The sequence below is a fragment of the Engraulis encrasicolus genome, chromosome 24, assembly GCF_034702125.1.
Source record: "Engraulis encrasicolus isolate BLACKSEA-1 chromosome 24, IST_EnEncr_1.0, whole genome shotgun sequence".
NCBI classification, from domain to species: Eukaryota; Metazoa; Chordata; class Actinopteri; order Clupeiformes; family Engraulidae; genus Engraulis; species Engraulis encrasicolus.
In genome coordinates, this window is record NC_085880.1 from 14969820 (window position 1) to 14987319 (window position 17500).

Below are 17500 nucleotides of genomic sequence, written 5' to 3' on the forward strand. Positions count from 1 at the left end.
GTGTGTGTGTGTGTGTGTGCGTGTGTGTGTGCGTGTGTGTGTATACCTGTAGCTGTGTGTGTATCTTGGTGAAGGCGTGGTGTGTGTGTGTGTGTGTGTGTGTGTGTGTGTGTGTGTGTGTGTGTGTGTGTGTGTGTGTGTGTGTGTGTGTGTGTGTGTATACCTGTAGCTGTGTGTGTATCTTGGTGAAGGCGTGGTGTGTGTGTGTGTGTGTGTGTGTGTACCTGTAGCTGTGTGTGTATCTTGGTGAAGGCGTGGTGTGTTTCACACATGACCTCCATAGCACCCGTCAGCGTCTTCAACTTCACAGCAGCACTGCTCTGGCCTGCACACACACACACACACACACACACACACACACACACACACACACACACACACACACAGTTAGCTTCTCAAACATGACAAAATCAGGGCGAGAAGTCACGTTGAATAAACGAGAATTTGACCGTTCTTTTGTCAAGTTGTCTATTTCTATTTGTAAAACTTTGCATCGCAGGTCAGCATACCGTACCCAATCTCATGTATTTAAGTCACTGTGTTATCCAAATTGCGCGCACACACACACACACACACACACACACACACACACACACACACACACACACACACACACACACACACACACACACCTGAGGTGGTGAACTGAATGAAGGCGACTCTCTCCAATAGGGTGCGGAGCAGCTCGCAGGGGGCGTGGCCTATGGTGATGAAAATGGCAGACGCCCGACTGTAGTGGAGCTCCGCCTCCTGACGATGCTGCTTACGCAGGGCCTCACTGCCCACCTGGAACACACACACATAGACACACAAGAGTTAAGTGTAGTTCTGAAGTGTTTACATGATGTTTTGAAGGCGTCACAGCAGCTCTGTGTTGATGTGTGTGTGCGTGTGTGTGTGTGTGTGCTATACCTGGTTGCGGTAGCAGCTGTGGTACATGGGTGCCAGTCTGTGGTGGATGTGTGTGTGTGTGTGTGTGTGTGTGTGTGTGTGTGTGTGTGTGTGTGTGTGTGTGTGTGTGTGTGTGTGTTATACCTGGTTGTGGTAGCAGCTGTGGTACATGGATGCCAGTGTGTGTGTGTGTGTGTGTGTGTGTGTGTGTGTGTGTGTGTGTGTGTGTGTGTGTGTGTGTGTGTGTGTGTGTGTGTTATACCTGGTTGTGGTAGCAGCTGTGGTACATGGATGCCAGTGTGTGTGTCAGGGCTTAACACTAACACCCGCCAGCTAGCCAAATGCGGGTGAATTTCGGCGTTGGCTAGTAGATACCGAAGGTTCACTAGCCATTCTGGCGGGTCCGTTACTATTTTGAATGATGAGGCACCGCATTTTGTAGTTTTTTTCCTCGGACCGTCTTTGCAACAAAAGCAATACAATGCGATTTCGCGAGCCTACAATACCCATGAAGCACCTGTGTCACGTGTCACCTGTGTCCCACGCACGCCAAGAATCTGATAGAGCTACTTGCGAAGAGGAGTGGCAGCTAGTTACCGGCACATCAGCGTGCGTTTGAAAATGTCACGAAAACCTTCACCAGAAAATAAAGTAGTGAAGTTCATCTCAACTGACTTGTTTTGCGATCTGTCATTAGCACAATACTTAGTAGTAGTGGACATTAAAATGACCAAGGCGAGAGGAAAGCACGTCAGTCTGTCTTGTGAAAGTCTCGAGACTAATAAGCGCAGTGATAAGACAAGGACACATGTGGCATTGGGAGGGAAAGTGGAAAACAGCGATCTTAGCGGTTACGTTCCAAACACCAGGGTGATCCTATTGAAACTCCCATAGACAAGTTTTTAAAAAAATCCCACAAAGATATGCCTTGGAACTATAACACCAGACACATTTTTCAGCGTACACAATAGCATGAACTACTACCTGTGAAAATCTCAAGTCATTTTTTGCCCTTTTAAGAAAAATAGAAATTGTGCCAATCTGGTCGGAAACGGACTACAGCTCCCAGCATGCTGTGCTTCGCGCCTCGTTGACAACACAGAGAAACAAATGAACGCGAACGAACGCAAGTTCTTCGCATATCTTCACATTCTTGTAATCCTATGAGTTCCACATTGTCTTCTTATTACACATATATACACGCGATCATTTTGGTATGGTTTTAAATTCTCTAGTAGATATGATGGCTTCTGTGGTGACGAGTAACCACCTCTCTGGCTCATGTTTGGCTATGCTAATTTGGCTATGCTAATTACATGGAGTAAACAAGCCACACATGCCAGTCAGTGTAGTTCTGTATTAGCTTTTTAAAGAATATTAAAATCAGCTCAGATCAGTGAAAAACCGAACATTTTACCACCTGGTTCGATAAAACGGGCCAACAAGCCCATAATATGACTGCCACTACTTCTACTTCGTCGTCAGGGCCGAGATGTAATCTTTCAAAGAAAAAAAACATTCATTTGTTGCAGGGGGTTGGAACGTTGCCAGCAGGGGGCGATGAGATTACTTTCCCTCCCTATTACTAATGCTCGGTTTAAATTATTTTCTGATTTCCCTGTATGTCTCCATACCTTAATATTCCTCCATGTTTCTTGTGCTGTTGTTCCCGACTGTCAAACCGGGCTTAAACAACGCGCAGTAGTAGCCTTCCAGACTGCACAAAAGCATGTCCCATCGCCAGGTGCCCGTCTCGCCTTGTGTCCGTTTGCATTTTAAACAACTCAATATTAAACGGAATGAAAGGAAGTCGTAGCCCCTTCTGTAGTTACCGCATCTGTGTGTGCTTTCTAGTGGATACTTTTGTAAGAAAATATTCCAGAAGAGGTGTTATTCCACATCCATGACCGAGGACAGGTGAACTTGGCAATGACTTTGCGCTATCTACTTTGCGCATCAATTTGGACGGCGACCTCCACAGATAGGCCTATATGATATGAAGAAAGTGCCCTTCAGATCAAAGACGAAAATATTTTGCTCTCGTGTAGCTTACAATTCAGTTCAGTTATGGTTTATTTGAGTAGGGACAAATACACATCATGTAGGCTGTACAACAACCTAACAGATAAGTATCATAGCATTTGTAGCCATAGGCTAATTTCCAATGCCCGTCCCTAGAAGGGCTTTTAAAGTAAAATATAAAAAACTGTTTTAATGTTGTTTTAAAATACAACCTATCCATTCATCCAAGCATTCATTCAATCTAAGAAGACAGGCAATATACATACACATACCTAATCCTATATTAATGTACAGTCACTCGCTCATTCATCCACTAATTAATCAATTTGATAAAACATGTACAATAGCACCCCCCCTTACACACATAGTCAACTGCCACCCACCTCCCTCCCTCCCTCACACACACACACACACACACACACACACACACACTTCCTCCATCACCACACACACACACACACACACAACACTCTGAACTGCCCCCCCCCCTCACACACACACAGACGCACACACACACATTCTAGAAACACACACATAGAATCACACATGATTACATATCTGGTTATTTTTTAGAAATTCCTTCATCTGACATCTGAACGACCTATGACTGTGATTGGCCTTGAATTCTGGGGGCAAATTATTCCATAAATTAAGACCTTTAATTAAAAACGAGGACTGACCAAAGGATGTTTTACGGTGGGGTATTCTACAGTTCCCTGCTACAGCCCCCCTGGTAGACCTCCCAACTGCCTGTATAGGTTGGGTTAGGTCACAGAGCACTTGAGGGGCTTGACCATGCAGGCATTTATATATCAGGTTGATATTTGACAAAGCAATATAATTATCAAAGCTCATCATGTTCAGATCCCGCTGAACATCGCAGTGATGAGCTCTAATTGGCCTTTTAGCTAGAATTTTTAAAGCACGATTGTACAGTCTCTCCAGTGGTCTTGTTGCTGTGAGACCTGCCTGTGACCATGCAGTTATACAGTAGCCAAGGTGAGAGAGAATCATTGAATGCAGATATATATTTGCTGCTTCAAATGATAAACAATCTCTAATTAGTCTAAAAGTGCATAAGTTCAGTCTAACTGTTTTGCTGATCTTCTGTATATGTTTATCAAATCTAAGATGTTCATCCAATATTAGGCCAAGGTATTTAACCTCTGTAACCTGATTTATTGGTTTGTCAAGGATACTAATGTTTAAGATTGTGGACGTGGTGCACCTCCCAGAGGAAAAACACATTGACACTGTTTTACTTACATTGAGTGCTAGACATGACCTGTTCAGCCAGTGAGCTACAGTCTCCAGTTGTTCATTTAATTTTTGCGAGACTGCAGCCGCTGTTTTACCATAAGCATATAAAACAGCATCGTCTGCATACATTTGAAAACCTGCGTCTGGACAGGAGTCAGGGAGATCATTTATGAACATACTGAAGAGTATCGGTCCCAATACCGAACCCTGCGGAATGCCCGTTTTAACTTTTTGTAGTGATGACTTTGCATTGCCGATGGCAACACATTGTTCACGGTTTGTGAGATATGATTGGAACCAAGCCACTGTCCTTTCTGTTAAATTATAATTAATAAGTTTAGATATTAGAATGTTATGATTAACTGTGTCAAATGCTTTTCTCAAATCTAAAAATACTGCCCCTACTAGATTTCCTTTGTCTATGTAAGATTTAAATTGCTCCAAGAGAAAGCAGTTAGCGCTCTCTGTGGAGAATTTTGCTCTAAAACCAAATTGTAATGGGTGCAAATGTTTGTTGCCCTCTAGGTGTTCCATCAGTTGTGTGGCAACTGCCTTTTCCAGGACCTTGGATAGGGCAGGCAGGATGCTGATGGGCCGATAGTTGGTTACTTGGTCCTTAGCACCACATTTAAATATTGGGGCAACCTTAGCTTGTTTCCACGCTTCAGGGAATATCCCACTTGTTATAGAGGTGTTAACCAGGTGGGTCAACGGGTCAGCGAATGCATCAATATGTGTTTTTAAAAATGCTATATCTAAATTAAAAAGATCTTTGGAGTAGGTCGTTTTTAGCTTTTTAATTATTTGTACTACTTGACTTTTTGATACTTGTTTAAGTTCTAACATATGGCCCGTATGTGTAGCCATAGTCGGGCCAGACCAGCCACTAGTGTTAAAAGTGCTGGCTATATCCTCAACTGATTTAATAAAGTAATTGTTCAGCGCTTGCGCAATTCCTCCACTGTCTGTTATTGTTTCATTCTCTGTTTTTAGTTCGTGTATGATATTTTGAGCTTTTTGTGGTTGTATTAAGTTTTTCAATTGTTTCCAGATAAGCAGACTATTGCCTTTTGCCTCCTTTAAGAGTGTGACGTAGTATGTTGCTTTCGCTGAGCGCAGTTCTCTAGTGACTCGGTTGCGGAGTCCTTTATATTGAGCGAGAGCAGTGTTTGTCCGACTCTTCAGACAGTTCTTCAGCGCAAAGTCACGTTGTTTCATAAGCTGTCTAATTGATGGGTCCACCCACGGAAGGGATTTTTTTCTTTTGGATTTTTTGACAGGCTTGAGAAATTTTGACATGATTGTGTTGATAGCATTCATAAATTCATTACAACATAAGTTTGGGTCTGTGTTCTCGATCACATTATCCCAGGTTGTTTCTCTAAATGTATCTCGTAGAGTTGGTAGGTCTTGCTTAGATATTATAAGTTTTTCATTGTTAGGTACGCCTATATTTAGAGTATAATTGGCAAAGCGTTTTTTGGTCAGCTTCCGTGCTGCCAGGGTCATGTTGTGGTCTGACAAGCCAGTAATGAAATTAAACGTTTTTGTGATTCGCTCTGTTCTATTTGTGAATATTAAATCAATCTGTGATTGTGTCGATCTAGTTATTCTTGTCGGCCCTTTGATTAGTTGACCGAAGTCGAGCTTAGACATGCTACTTTTCAGTTTACTCCTGGCTTTCTTATCTGCCCAGTTAATATTAAAATCTCCGAAAAGTAACACCTCCGATTTGTATGTAATGCCTTTAAGCAGCTTCTCTAATTTTTCATAGAAAGTACCATCGTGTGTCGGCGGGTTATATAAAACCAAAATGCGGAAATTCATCTCCCGTGACAAATAGACATTTAGTCCCAGGCATTCAAGTTGCGTGTCAGGGTCAAACTCGATTTCAGCGCATCTGAAGGAATCCCTAATGTAAACAACCACCCCACCCCCTCTACCAACTTTCCTGTCCTTCCTAAAACAATTATATCCTGGCACATCGATAATAGAAGTTGAAATTTTGCTATGAAGCCAGCTTTCAGTGAGACATAAAAAGTCCAAATTTGAGTCCAACAATAATGTTTTAATTTCGTCGCATTTGGGGAGGAGGCTTCTAATGTTAAGATGTCCCCCAAATACCCCCCTTGGTTTAGCAGAGGGGTCCCATATTACTTTAGCATGATGGACTGTATGGAAGATATTCGCTCGTTTGGTCGTTGATTTAGGCCTACTAAGTGTAGGCTTTTGCATTATACAGTTTTCATGCGCATTGATTCCGGCGACATTGGTGCGGTTACATCCACGCGTCTCCATCGGCTTCAGCCAAGCCGGGTCCTCAGGTCTGGAGTCAGCTCTGGTGGCTCTGGTGGCCACCAACTCAACACCCTGCATTTCGAGACAGTTTGCTTCCACATCGAGGCCCAAGGTTCCCGTAGCAGGGTTGGGAGCCATGATGGAACTTTCAGCAACTCCGCCTGCAATCAGATTCTCGATCACGGACTGCTCCCCCATAGCTTGCTTCTCGGGGGCTGTGACCTTCCACAACACTGTGCTTGGTGCTTCTGCATGGTCAATATATCTATGCCATTCCTCAGATCAGTAAATCTGTTCTTTCCATAGCATGCATGCATGGACCAGTTAATAGGCCTAACAATTCTAATTATTAGGCCCTATAGCATATTATATTATACTGTATTATATTATATTATATTATATTATATTATATTATATTATATTATATGATATTATGTGATTTTATGTTTTGTCATAGCCTATTAGCCTACATTACATTATTACAGCCTATTATATAATTAATTAAAGCTGCTATGATGGTAAGGAAATTATGGCTAGTGAAAAGTCACAATGGCTAGTGAGTCAGGAAAACCACCAGCCAAAATGGCTGGTAAGCGAAAAAGTTAGTGTCAAGCACTGGTGTGTGTGTGTGTGTGTGTGTGTGTGTGTGTGTGTGTGTGTGTGTGTGTGTTATACCATGGTTGCCATAGCAGCTGTGGTACATGGATGCCAGTCTGTGGTGGATGGTGGCGGCTGTGTGTGTGTGTGTGTGTGTGTGTGTGTGTGTGTGTGTGTGTGTGTGTGTGTGTGTGTGTGTGTGTGTGTGTGTGTGTTATACCTGGTTGTGGTAGCAGCTGTGGTACATGGATGCCTGTGTGTGTGTGTGTGTGTGTGTGTGTGTGTGTGTGTGTGTGTGTGTGTGTGTGTATGTGTGTGTGTGTGTGTGTGCGCGTGTGTGTGTGTTATACCTGGTTGCGGTAGCAGCTGTGGTACATGGATGCCAGTCGGTGGTGGATGGTGGCGGCTCGGTATTGGTAGAGAGGTTGTCGGGGCGACGGAGTCTCCAGGTCACAGAAACGCAGAGACTTCAACATGGCCTCCGTTACCTCGCGCTCGACCTACACACACACACACACACACACACACACACACACACACACACACACACACACACACACACACACACACACACACACACAGACAGTAGTGTTCAATATGGCCTCCGTTACCTCATATTCATAAATACACACACACACACACACACACACACACACACACACACACACACACACACACACACACACACACACACACACACACACACATTTAATTACTAGGGCTGGGACTCAATTACATTTGTTTATCTAATTAATCTACAGGCTTTGGAATTAATTAATCGAATTAATCGTTTTTTAATCGAATTTAACCCTCTAGCTACCAGGATTTTTTTTGAATAGGTCGGAATTCTACCAGGAATTCTAAGGAAAAATTTACATTTTGGTCATATTTTAAATAATGTCAAATAACTTGAAAAGAAATGAAAAGTGTCAATTACAAGTTACTTTCATATTAAAGTAGAGAAAACACACTTTCAAATGGTATATCATTTATGGATAATTAATTGTTCAGTATTCCCATAGAGTACCTTTGATGTGGATTAAATGATAAAAATGTGATAAAATCCGATATTATCTAGGCCTATCTATCTATATATCTATATATTTAGGCCTATCTATCTATCTATCTATCTATCTATCTATCTATCTATCTATCTATCTATCTATCTATCTATCGATCGATCTCTCTATCTATCTATCCTTCCATCCAGGGTCAAAGTTGAACAATGATCATGTGACGACAACAAATGTCGTTCACCCAAAAGTCCTGTTTTCAAGCGGCTTCAAGCGGTATAGCTGTAATGGACTACACTAGCTAATAATGTTTGAACTAAACCATGCCAAAGACGTGTAAGGATAACCGTAGAAGTGTCCGCGATAGCAGACAGGACATGAATGGAGCTGTAAGGAAGTTTCCCCTCCCAATTTGGCACAGGTAAGACGCGCCAGGCATCACCGAGTAATACGGAATTGAAGTGCTACAAACCCCACGTTGGTAAGCTATTTTTGGAAGTTAGCATTCAACTCAACGTCTTCACGCACATTTTTATGAAGGACACGTGGAGTAGTAACAGTCCTTGACTGCTTTGCCAAAGCTGACACGCAAAATGAGTAGCCTATCATGCTGCGCTTCCAGATGCGCTGTTACGCAGAGCTGTCGCTGTCCGTTGTTCCAGGAAACTAAGATAGTTGGATACCAACATATGGTTTGACTCTGAAAACACATCGAAGACAGTTTACATTTTAAATATGTAGCGTGTAGACATCGGCTGGACAGTTGTGTTTGCTATTTAGGACCATGGCAGAACTCATCACAGTTGAACACCATCTCATAAGCCTAATAAAACAACATGATCTAAAAATAGCCTAAATAGTCATAAACATGTGCTGTTGACCATGAAAATAGATCGAAGAGGGTTGGAAGTTTTCATATTTAGTGTATATTGGTTGTAGAAACAGAATGGTTGTGTTTGTAGCCATCCAATCTCGGACGGCCGTCATTTGAATTGACGGCAGATTGCCAAATCGCATAAAGCGGCGCATCTCGTAATAAAATCTAAATACTGAAAAATAATATAATATAAACATATAGTTTTTATACTGAAAGTATATCGAGGAGGGTCTGTAATATTGAGCTAAAGTGTTTGAAAGCTGGAAAAACTGCATGATGACGGCCGTTCAGCCGTATTTTCATATGAAAATATTCCGGCCGGCCGCGGCCGTTCTGGTACAGATCCAGCCGGACGTTCACGGCCGTTATGGTAGCTAGAGGGTTAAATATCTGACTTGAGAACAGTGAAAAAATTGTTTTTTCACATGGATTTTGAATAATTACAATAAATAAGCTTAATCTAAAAATATTATACATTTTTAAAAGAAGGGAGAACTCTTCTCAATTTCAGCAGGCGTAATACTGCCCTCCACTGGTCTAATCCAGAACTATGTAGCTATATTATACTGCGATTCATTTTTAAAATCGTGTTAATTAATTAATCGCATTGTGTGATAAATTAATCTAAATTAATGCATTAATTTCTCAGCCCTATTAATTACTTTTATTTGGACCCAAGAGACAAGCATTAAGGTAAAAGATCCAAATATTTTGGAATAGGCTATTGACAGGCTGGCAGATTTTAAAAGACTTGCACACTTACTTATGCCAGCATTGTTGTTACAAAAGATGAAACATCATTCAAGGATAAACAAAACATCTTCGTCTCCATATTTGCATGCTACCTATTATAGCTGAAACAGAGCAAAATTTTGCCAGTGTTTTTGCGCCCCCTTTCTGCAGTCCCGCAATCTGCAGCCCTCAAACAACATTCTTATGTATGTGGCCTAAGCTACCAAAAAGTAGGACTATTAATTTGCATTGATATCCAAGCTGGAGGGTGCGTTCCTGTAATGGTTGGTATTTCAGTAGCTTGGAATAATAGCAGGTGTCCATGTAAAAATCAAAACAGCACGCAACCTCAATAATAAGCACAGAATTATCTGAAGTGTTTACCACTACAATGTCTGGAGTATTTGGGATATTTTTTAAAATAGTCATTATCAACATCATGGTTATGGTTAAACCAGTCAATTTTCACAGTATTGTGTAGGAAAAAATTGCAGTCATATCCATGGTTAATGTTTTTCAAGTCTTTTGCAACCAGATTGACAAGACGGTCGTGCCTGACCACATACTGTCCTTTGTAATAATGGCATCCATTTAGAATGTGGGCTACAGTTTCATTGTCGTGACCATGTGTATACCATATGCAATTTGGGTTGAATTGTGAGGGGTACCATGTTGCCAAATTGTATCTAGTTGGGAGGCATTGTAGCCTTGCTTTGATTGCAAAAATGAGGTGTGTGTGTGTGTGTGTGTGTGTGTGTGTGTGTGTGTGTGTGTGTGTGTGTGTGTGTGTGTGTGTGTGTGTGTGTTTACCTGCTCCTGTGCCTTCCTGGAGAGAGGAGCGTGGTAGCTAAGGTGAAGTAGGAGGTGTGTGTGTGTGTGTGTGTGTTTGTGTGTTTATGTATGTTTATGTCATTGTGTCTGTGTGTGTACCTGCTCCTGTGCCTTCCTGTAAAGCGGTGTGTGGTTAGCAGTGTAGCTAAGGTGAAGTAGGTTGTGAGAGAGTGTGAGTGTGTGTGTGTGTGTGTGTGTGTGTGTGTGTGTGTGTGTGTGACTGAGTGAGTGTGTGTGTGTGTGTGTGTGTGTGTGTGTGTGTGTGTGTGTGTACCTGCTCCTGTGCCTTCCTGGAGAGGGGTGCGTGGTCTTGCAGCAGGGTCGCTAAGGTGAAGTAGGTGGTGGAGAGCTCCCAGTGCACCGAATCCCAGACGGAGGCATGGGTCCCTCTGGTGGCCAAGGCTGATAATGCACGCGTGTAGTAGTCCACAGCCTGGAGACAAAGGGGACACGGGAGTTAGTAGTGTGTGTGTGTGTGTGTGTGTGTGTGTGTGTGTGTGTGTGTGTGTGTGTGTGTGTGTGTGTGTGTGTGTCTGTGTGTCTGGACTTTTACCCAGAAAAACCCCTCAATTGTGCTATTGGAAGATATTCAATAAAACTTGTCTGGCATCTCAATGCTACCAGCACAAGGCAAGGACGGGAGGTTATACAGGTATAATGAGATGGATCCACGGTAGCCCCTTTTCTATCAACAAGATGATTCACTTTAATATAGGGGTGCAAATTATCGATTAATTCATTAATCGTTAGTTGATTGCCTTATCGATCGATTTACGATTAATTGATACGCAGCGTTTTTCCCCCCAAATCTCCATGTTTCTCGAAAAAAAAACTACTAAATCTAAAAATGTATATTAAAAAGTGAGATAAAATGCTACATTTAAATGAATTCCATTTAAATTCTTTAATCCAAGGGTGATTTAAATATTCCCACTACTCACACCCCTCTTCATGCACACTCTTTTCATGCTCATTTCACCTGGGTCTCTTGTCATTTGAATTGGCGATTAATTGCGATTAATGTTTTTTGATCAATTAATGCATTGATCGATTAAAGTTGATTCATCGATTTATTGTTTGCATCCCTACTTTAATTCGATGGAAAACTGTGATGGAAAAGGGGCTTGTGTTACCTTGTTGTAGTATAGCGCCTCCTCCGGTGAGAACTCTCGGTGCGAGCCGTCGTCGGATTGGCTGTGGGCCTGAGCACACACACGCATGAGGCGTCCCATGTTGCATAGCAACAGCGCGGCGTTGGGCGGGTCGGTGATGGCGGTGAAGTCACACAGCCCTTTCTCAAAGTAGGAGAAACTCCTCTTCCACACGTCCTGCTCTGCTACACACACACCCTTACGCCCTGCGCACTCACACACACACGGACACAGACAGACAGACAGACACGCACACACGCGCACACACACACACAGTATTACACACACACTATATCACATACAATATTACACACACCCCTACGCCCTGTAAAATAGTAAAAATAATGTTTGAAGTGTTTCTATTTCTTTTCTACCTGCCTGGCTCTTGCCCGACCCGTAGTTCCGCACAGCTATGTGAGCTCCCCTACTTGGTCTGGGAGCATGTAGCAGGATTCCATTTCTCCAGTCAAAAAATAGTAGGAGCATGTATTGCTTCAATATCAACAAATTCCTTCAAAAACGTTTTCTGTTGATCTTAAAAGCGTTAGTCTATATGTCCTGTGACTCCACAATGCGAGCTGCCATTGATATTAAAGCAATAAATGCTCCAATTAATTTTTGACCAGAGAAATGGAATCCTACTACATGCTCCCAGACCTCCATGTGTGCTGAGCACCACCAGGGGGCTCCAGAGCTACACACACACACACAGAGGTCTGGTAGGAACCAGGCTAGCCAGACGGTGCTTTCAGCACTGAATGAACATCACATGCTCATGCAGGCCGAGTGTTAAGACCAAAAAGGTCACTTGGTGACTCCGGATGACGTGCATGTGTGCTGAGGAATTTAAGCATGTACACCCCGGAAATAATCACTTGGCAATCTTCTCGTCAGTATTCTGAGTGACAGCCAAGGCCTGGCAGTCATTTGAAATTGAAAAAGTATAAGCTCCTAGGCTTTTCGAGATAGAGACACCGTTCAAACACTATAACGACCGGCTCGGTTTGAAGATGTAATGGTATGCTATTGCGTTTCCGTACCTCTTGTAGTTTTTTCGTTTTTTTGGTCCCCATAAAAAACAATGGTGGAAAGCTCTGATGGAATGTTCGTACACTCTAAGAGACCAGAGGGTGACAAAGGTTCTTCAATCATAAAACGTCAACACTTTCACCTATAAACTTGGTTGAACCTTTGTTAGAGAGGTCTGGAATATGACTCCAATTTGTGAAAATGCCATGTGCCAACTCTTTATAGTTTTTAAATGACACAAACTTAAAAATCACTATGGGATTTCCCTATTCATTTGGAAGTTTGTGTGTTAACAGGACAGCGCATAGGCCACAAGATGTCAATTTTTTGATTGAACTATTTAACCTATAAATTTGGTTGAAACGTTAGAGAGGTCTGGAATCTCATTCGGACTTGTGCCAGTTTCATTTGCCAACTCTGTATAGTTTTTGAATGACAGCGATTTAAAAAATATAAGCTGGAATGACTCAGCAGACTGCTTTAACTGCACAATACTAACAGAGAGAGTGGATAAAAAGAATCTCTGATACTAACTGTCAGTAGCCAGAAGCAGAACAGCTGTTGCCAATAAAGGGTTCCATTCTCAACTGCCACTTTGAATATGATTCTAGAACCCTGCTGTAGAACACTTCTGGGAAATTTCATATTGTCTTGCTGGGGAACTAATTACAGCCAGCTGCTTGGTTTTGTGGTGTTGGTTTGAAGATCAGGAGGTTGCAAGTATGAATCCCACTCTGACCCAGATTGATTTTCAGATTTTATACAGTGTTTCTTAGCCAAGTTAAAATAGCATGTATGTTATTTATTTTACTAAAACAGCTCAGCTCTGGCCAAAAGGCAAGCCCACTTTTAGCATTTTCTGCGAGAATGCAATCTAATTTCCACTGTACTAACATGCAAAGGGTTCGCACACTGAAATTAAGTAAATTATCGGTTCATTTAGAAGACTCCTCGCTAATTTTACACAAACACAAACATACACACACACCTTCCTTCTCAGTCTGCAGGGAGGCAGCCTGGTTCATGTAGAACACCCCCAGCTCGTTCCGGATGTTTCCGAGGCGCCTGCGTGTGTGAGTGGCCTGTTGCTCTGCGACCTCCGCCAGGGTTCCGGAACTCAGCGGGTCAGAGGTCAGAAGGTCGTGAGCCGCCTCGTAGCACTTGGAACTCACCAGCAGCTGGAACTCACTGTCGCTGCTCAGATCAGTCGCGACAGAGAACGCTACACACACACACACACAATATTAGACCAGAACTCACTGTCGCTTTCACTGTTGTAGACATAAAATAGGCTAATGCACCACTGTTTGGGGGGGACAGCAGACCTATGACTCTGAGCACACGGAGTGGGCCTACCTAGGTTATTGCTTTATGATTCCCAGTTAAATGATCCAACGTAAAGAGAAACCAAATTTAGTTCGCTAAACTCGCTAAACTCGCTAAACTTCAGCTAACTGAAAGCAATTCACAGTTCCCAAACCCTGCTCAAAGCCCATTTACCTTTGAGACGGTGAGGAATTTACCTTTGAGACGATGATTTGGACAGTGCTCACTTGTAAAAGGAAAGCAACAGTACCAAGGTGGACAATAAGAGGGATAGGGGGGGACACGTGTGTGCTTTCCGACCACCTTTGTTTCAGCAGCTATTCTCAAACTCTGACTGGAGCCTCAGAAAGTTTGCCGCTAGCAGCACAGACGTCTGAACTAGTGCTCTGATTGGTCAACATCTTTCCCCCCACACATTGCTGGCCAACAGGATGTTGCAAGGCAACAGTGAGATTTGTAACGGCCCCGTAAAAACACTCTGCTTTCGGCTCTTCACACATTTTGAGAAGACAAATCGTAGCACCGTAGTTTGATGTCAAAATCCGTAATGGTCGGCAGACCCCCCCCCCTCCACCACCACCCCCCAAAAAACCCCCTGTCCGGTTCTACACGATTCATGTGAGTGACTTAGTTGGGCAGAAAAAGGCGACTGTCGCCGAAAAGCGCAGTTTGCAAGTATGACATATTCGTACCTTGGCAGCTGCTCTCCCGGTGTAGGCAGTGCAGCAGTTCCTGGTCCTCTTGCGTCTGATAGGTGTATTCCTCCAGGTGGGCGGGGCGATGGGCGGAGCTGGATGCCAGCATGAGTTGCAGGTCTCCACACAGACACAGGCACTGGGAATGGAACAGCAGCACGCGACCCGATAGGCTACCGGTACTGATGGAACAATAGGCATCTGGAAACACACACACACACACACACACACACACACACACACACACACACACACACACAAGTGAGTGGAACAGACACACATGAATACACTGTTTATTTTGAGCAATCAAAAAAAAACCTTTTAAAAATTGATGTGTATGTTTCTACTAGCTTTATGTAGCATAATGTGTGTGCGTGTGTGTGTGTATTTGTTTACCATGGCACTGTAGCGCTAGCTTGATGTAGCGTAGCGCGCGTCCGTACTTGTGCAGGTCGTTAGCGGCGGAGGCTAACTGGTAGAACGCTCGCGAAGCCTTCATGATCAGCTGCAGCTTCAGACGATGCTGCCACGAACCCACGGTCATGCCAGACCTAGTCACACACACACCTACACACCCACAATTTATTAAACACTCATCCCAGACCTAGTCACACACCCCTACACATACATCAGCCACCTGCAACTCCAGGCAATTCTACCACCACCCACACTCATGCCAGATCTAGTCACACACACACACCCCAACACACACGCACGCACCCACTTTATTATTACATTGCACTTAGTATTGAAATTAAACCCCTTAAAATGAAGAGGGCTTCGCAACCCACTGTGGATGTTTGGTGACCCATAGGTTGGGTCCCGACCCATAGGTTGGGAAACACTGGATTATTCTGGATCAACTTCAGACGTTACGCACCTGTGTCGAGCAGCTTGCTGATGTGTGTGTGTGTGTCCTGTGCGCTGCTCTGGGGAGTGTGTGTGTACTTGAGTGGGATGGGGGTGTGGGGGTCCGCCGCAGGCAGCTCCCCCTCTCGCTTAATACTGCTGTCAATCACCTTCAAACCCTACACACACACACACACGCACACACAAATTACACCCGTCATTGGCATCATGAACGCTGTCAATGCCCTTCAAATCCTACACACACACACACACACACACACACACACACACACACGCACACACACGTCATAAGTGCTGTCAATTACCTTCAAACCCTACACACACACACACACACACACACACACACACACACACACACACACACACACACACACACACACACACACACACACACAAACACACACACACACACACACACACGCACACACACAGACGACAGATGTCACTGGCGTCATTAGTGCTGTCAATCACCTCCAGACACACACACATTTTACACACATGCATGCACGCACATTCGCATATGAAAATACACACACACAAACACACACGTCATTGCTGTCATTAGTGCTGTCAGTCACATACACACAGATAGACAAACGTAAAGTCCGTTATCATTACTGCTAGCAATCACCTTCAGACAAAAACACACATGGGTGGTTGACGTGACGCCTTGTTTTTACGCAACATTGGTTAAAAACCTACAAAACTATTATTTTTCCTCTTAAAAACAAATGCAAATGAAAGAAGATGTGGTACAATATGTTTCATATTAGTCTTAGATGAGAGGAAACATTTCTGTTCAGATTTACAGTATATAAGGTTTATATGTCAAATGTCCTGCGGAGTGATTGTAACATTAATGAAACCTGGAATATTATATATATATATACATATATATATATATATACATATATATATATATATATATATATATATATATATATATATATATATATATATACATATATATATATATATATACATATATATATATATATATATATATATATATATATATATATATATATATATATATATATATATATATATATATATATTAACCAACAACATTTTGAATAATGTATGAAGCATTTGGCATGATTGCATAAATATTAACCTTATATTAAAATATATGAATGTGAAAAAAAACTCAATACAGTAATATTAACTACAAGTTCAACTTCGTAACACAAATTGCGTCCTGCAGGGTGACATGTATGTCAGGTTTGTGGATGGGCAGCTGCGAGGCCAACTACAAGGGTCTTACAGACAGGCTCCTAACCAGTTAGTACCTCAGTTATTGGAGAATGGTGTGGAAGTTTAAGGTGACTATTAAACTCTTATTATGTCTACATATTGCAATGTTTCTGTCACGCAATGCTTAGGTTCATTTTATGGTGTCCTGTGGTGTGACTGCTCTTATAGTAGGAAAAAAAAGTTTTTTTTATGAATGAAAACACATACTAAGATTAAACACAATATCATTATCTAGTTAGCATGAGCTAAGAGATCAGTCATGTATACAAAAGGATTAAACTGGCCAAAAAGCAGTGAATTTCCTGTGGTGTGACTTCATGATCTGCGGTGTGACATGCTTATGCAATGTGTTACACAATCCTTACTTGTTTTTCATGTATCATGCAAGGACATAAGGACACCAGGAGATTTATTTGTCACATTCACACAATTATTACAAGTAATACAGTGAGACCATGCAGTGAAATCATAGTTGTCTGCCTGTACAATGCATAGGCGTGTGTGGGTGGGGGTGGGGGTGGGTAGCAGTTTGTGTGAGGGGTGGGAGTCAAAGGAACAATAGTACAAAGAGCATGGGGGATATTTTTGTGCAGAATATTAATATTTTTATTGCATCTTAAAGAAATGTCACACCAAGGATGTCACACAGCA

At 42.5% G+C, this 17500-nt stretch overlaps 1 protein-coding gene across 1 annotated transcript in view; it reads right to left on the reverse strand.

Moving 5' to 3' along the window:
• edrf1 (erythroid differentiation regulatory factor 1) overlaps positions 1-17500 on the reverse strand; it is a 45258-nt gene that overhangs the window by 5069 nt on the left and 22689 nt on the right. The window contains exons 16-24 of the mRNA XM_063191600.1: positions 15603-15750; positions 15119-15289; positions 14720-14923; positions 13690-13923; positions 11655-11878; positions 10796-10954; positions 7419-7568; positions 633-786; positions 225-325 (exon numbers count right to left, since the gene is read on the reverse strand). Coding sequence (XP_063047670.1) covers positions 225-325; positions 633-786; positions 7419-7568; positions 10796-10954; positions 11655-11878; positions 13690-13923; positions 14720-14923; positions 15119-15289; positions 15603-15750 — 1545 coding nt within the window. The remainder of the gene's footprint in view (positions 1-224; positions 326-632; positions 787-7418; positions 7569-10795; positions 10955-11654; positions 11879-13689; positions 13924-14719; positions 14924-15118; positions 15290-15602; positions 15751-17500) is intronic.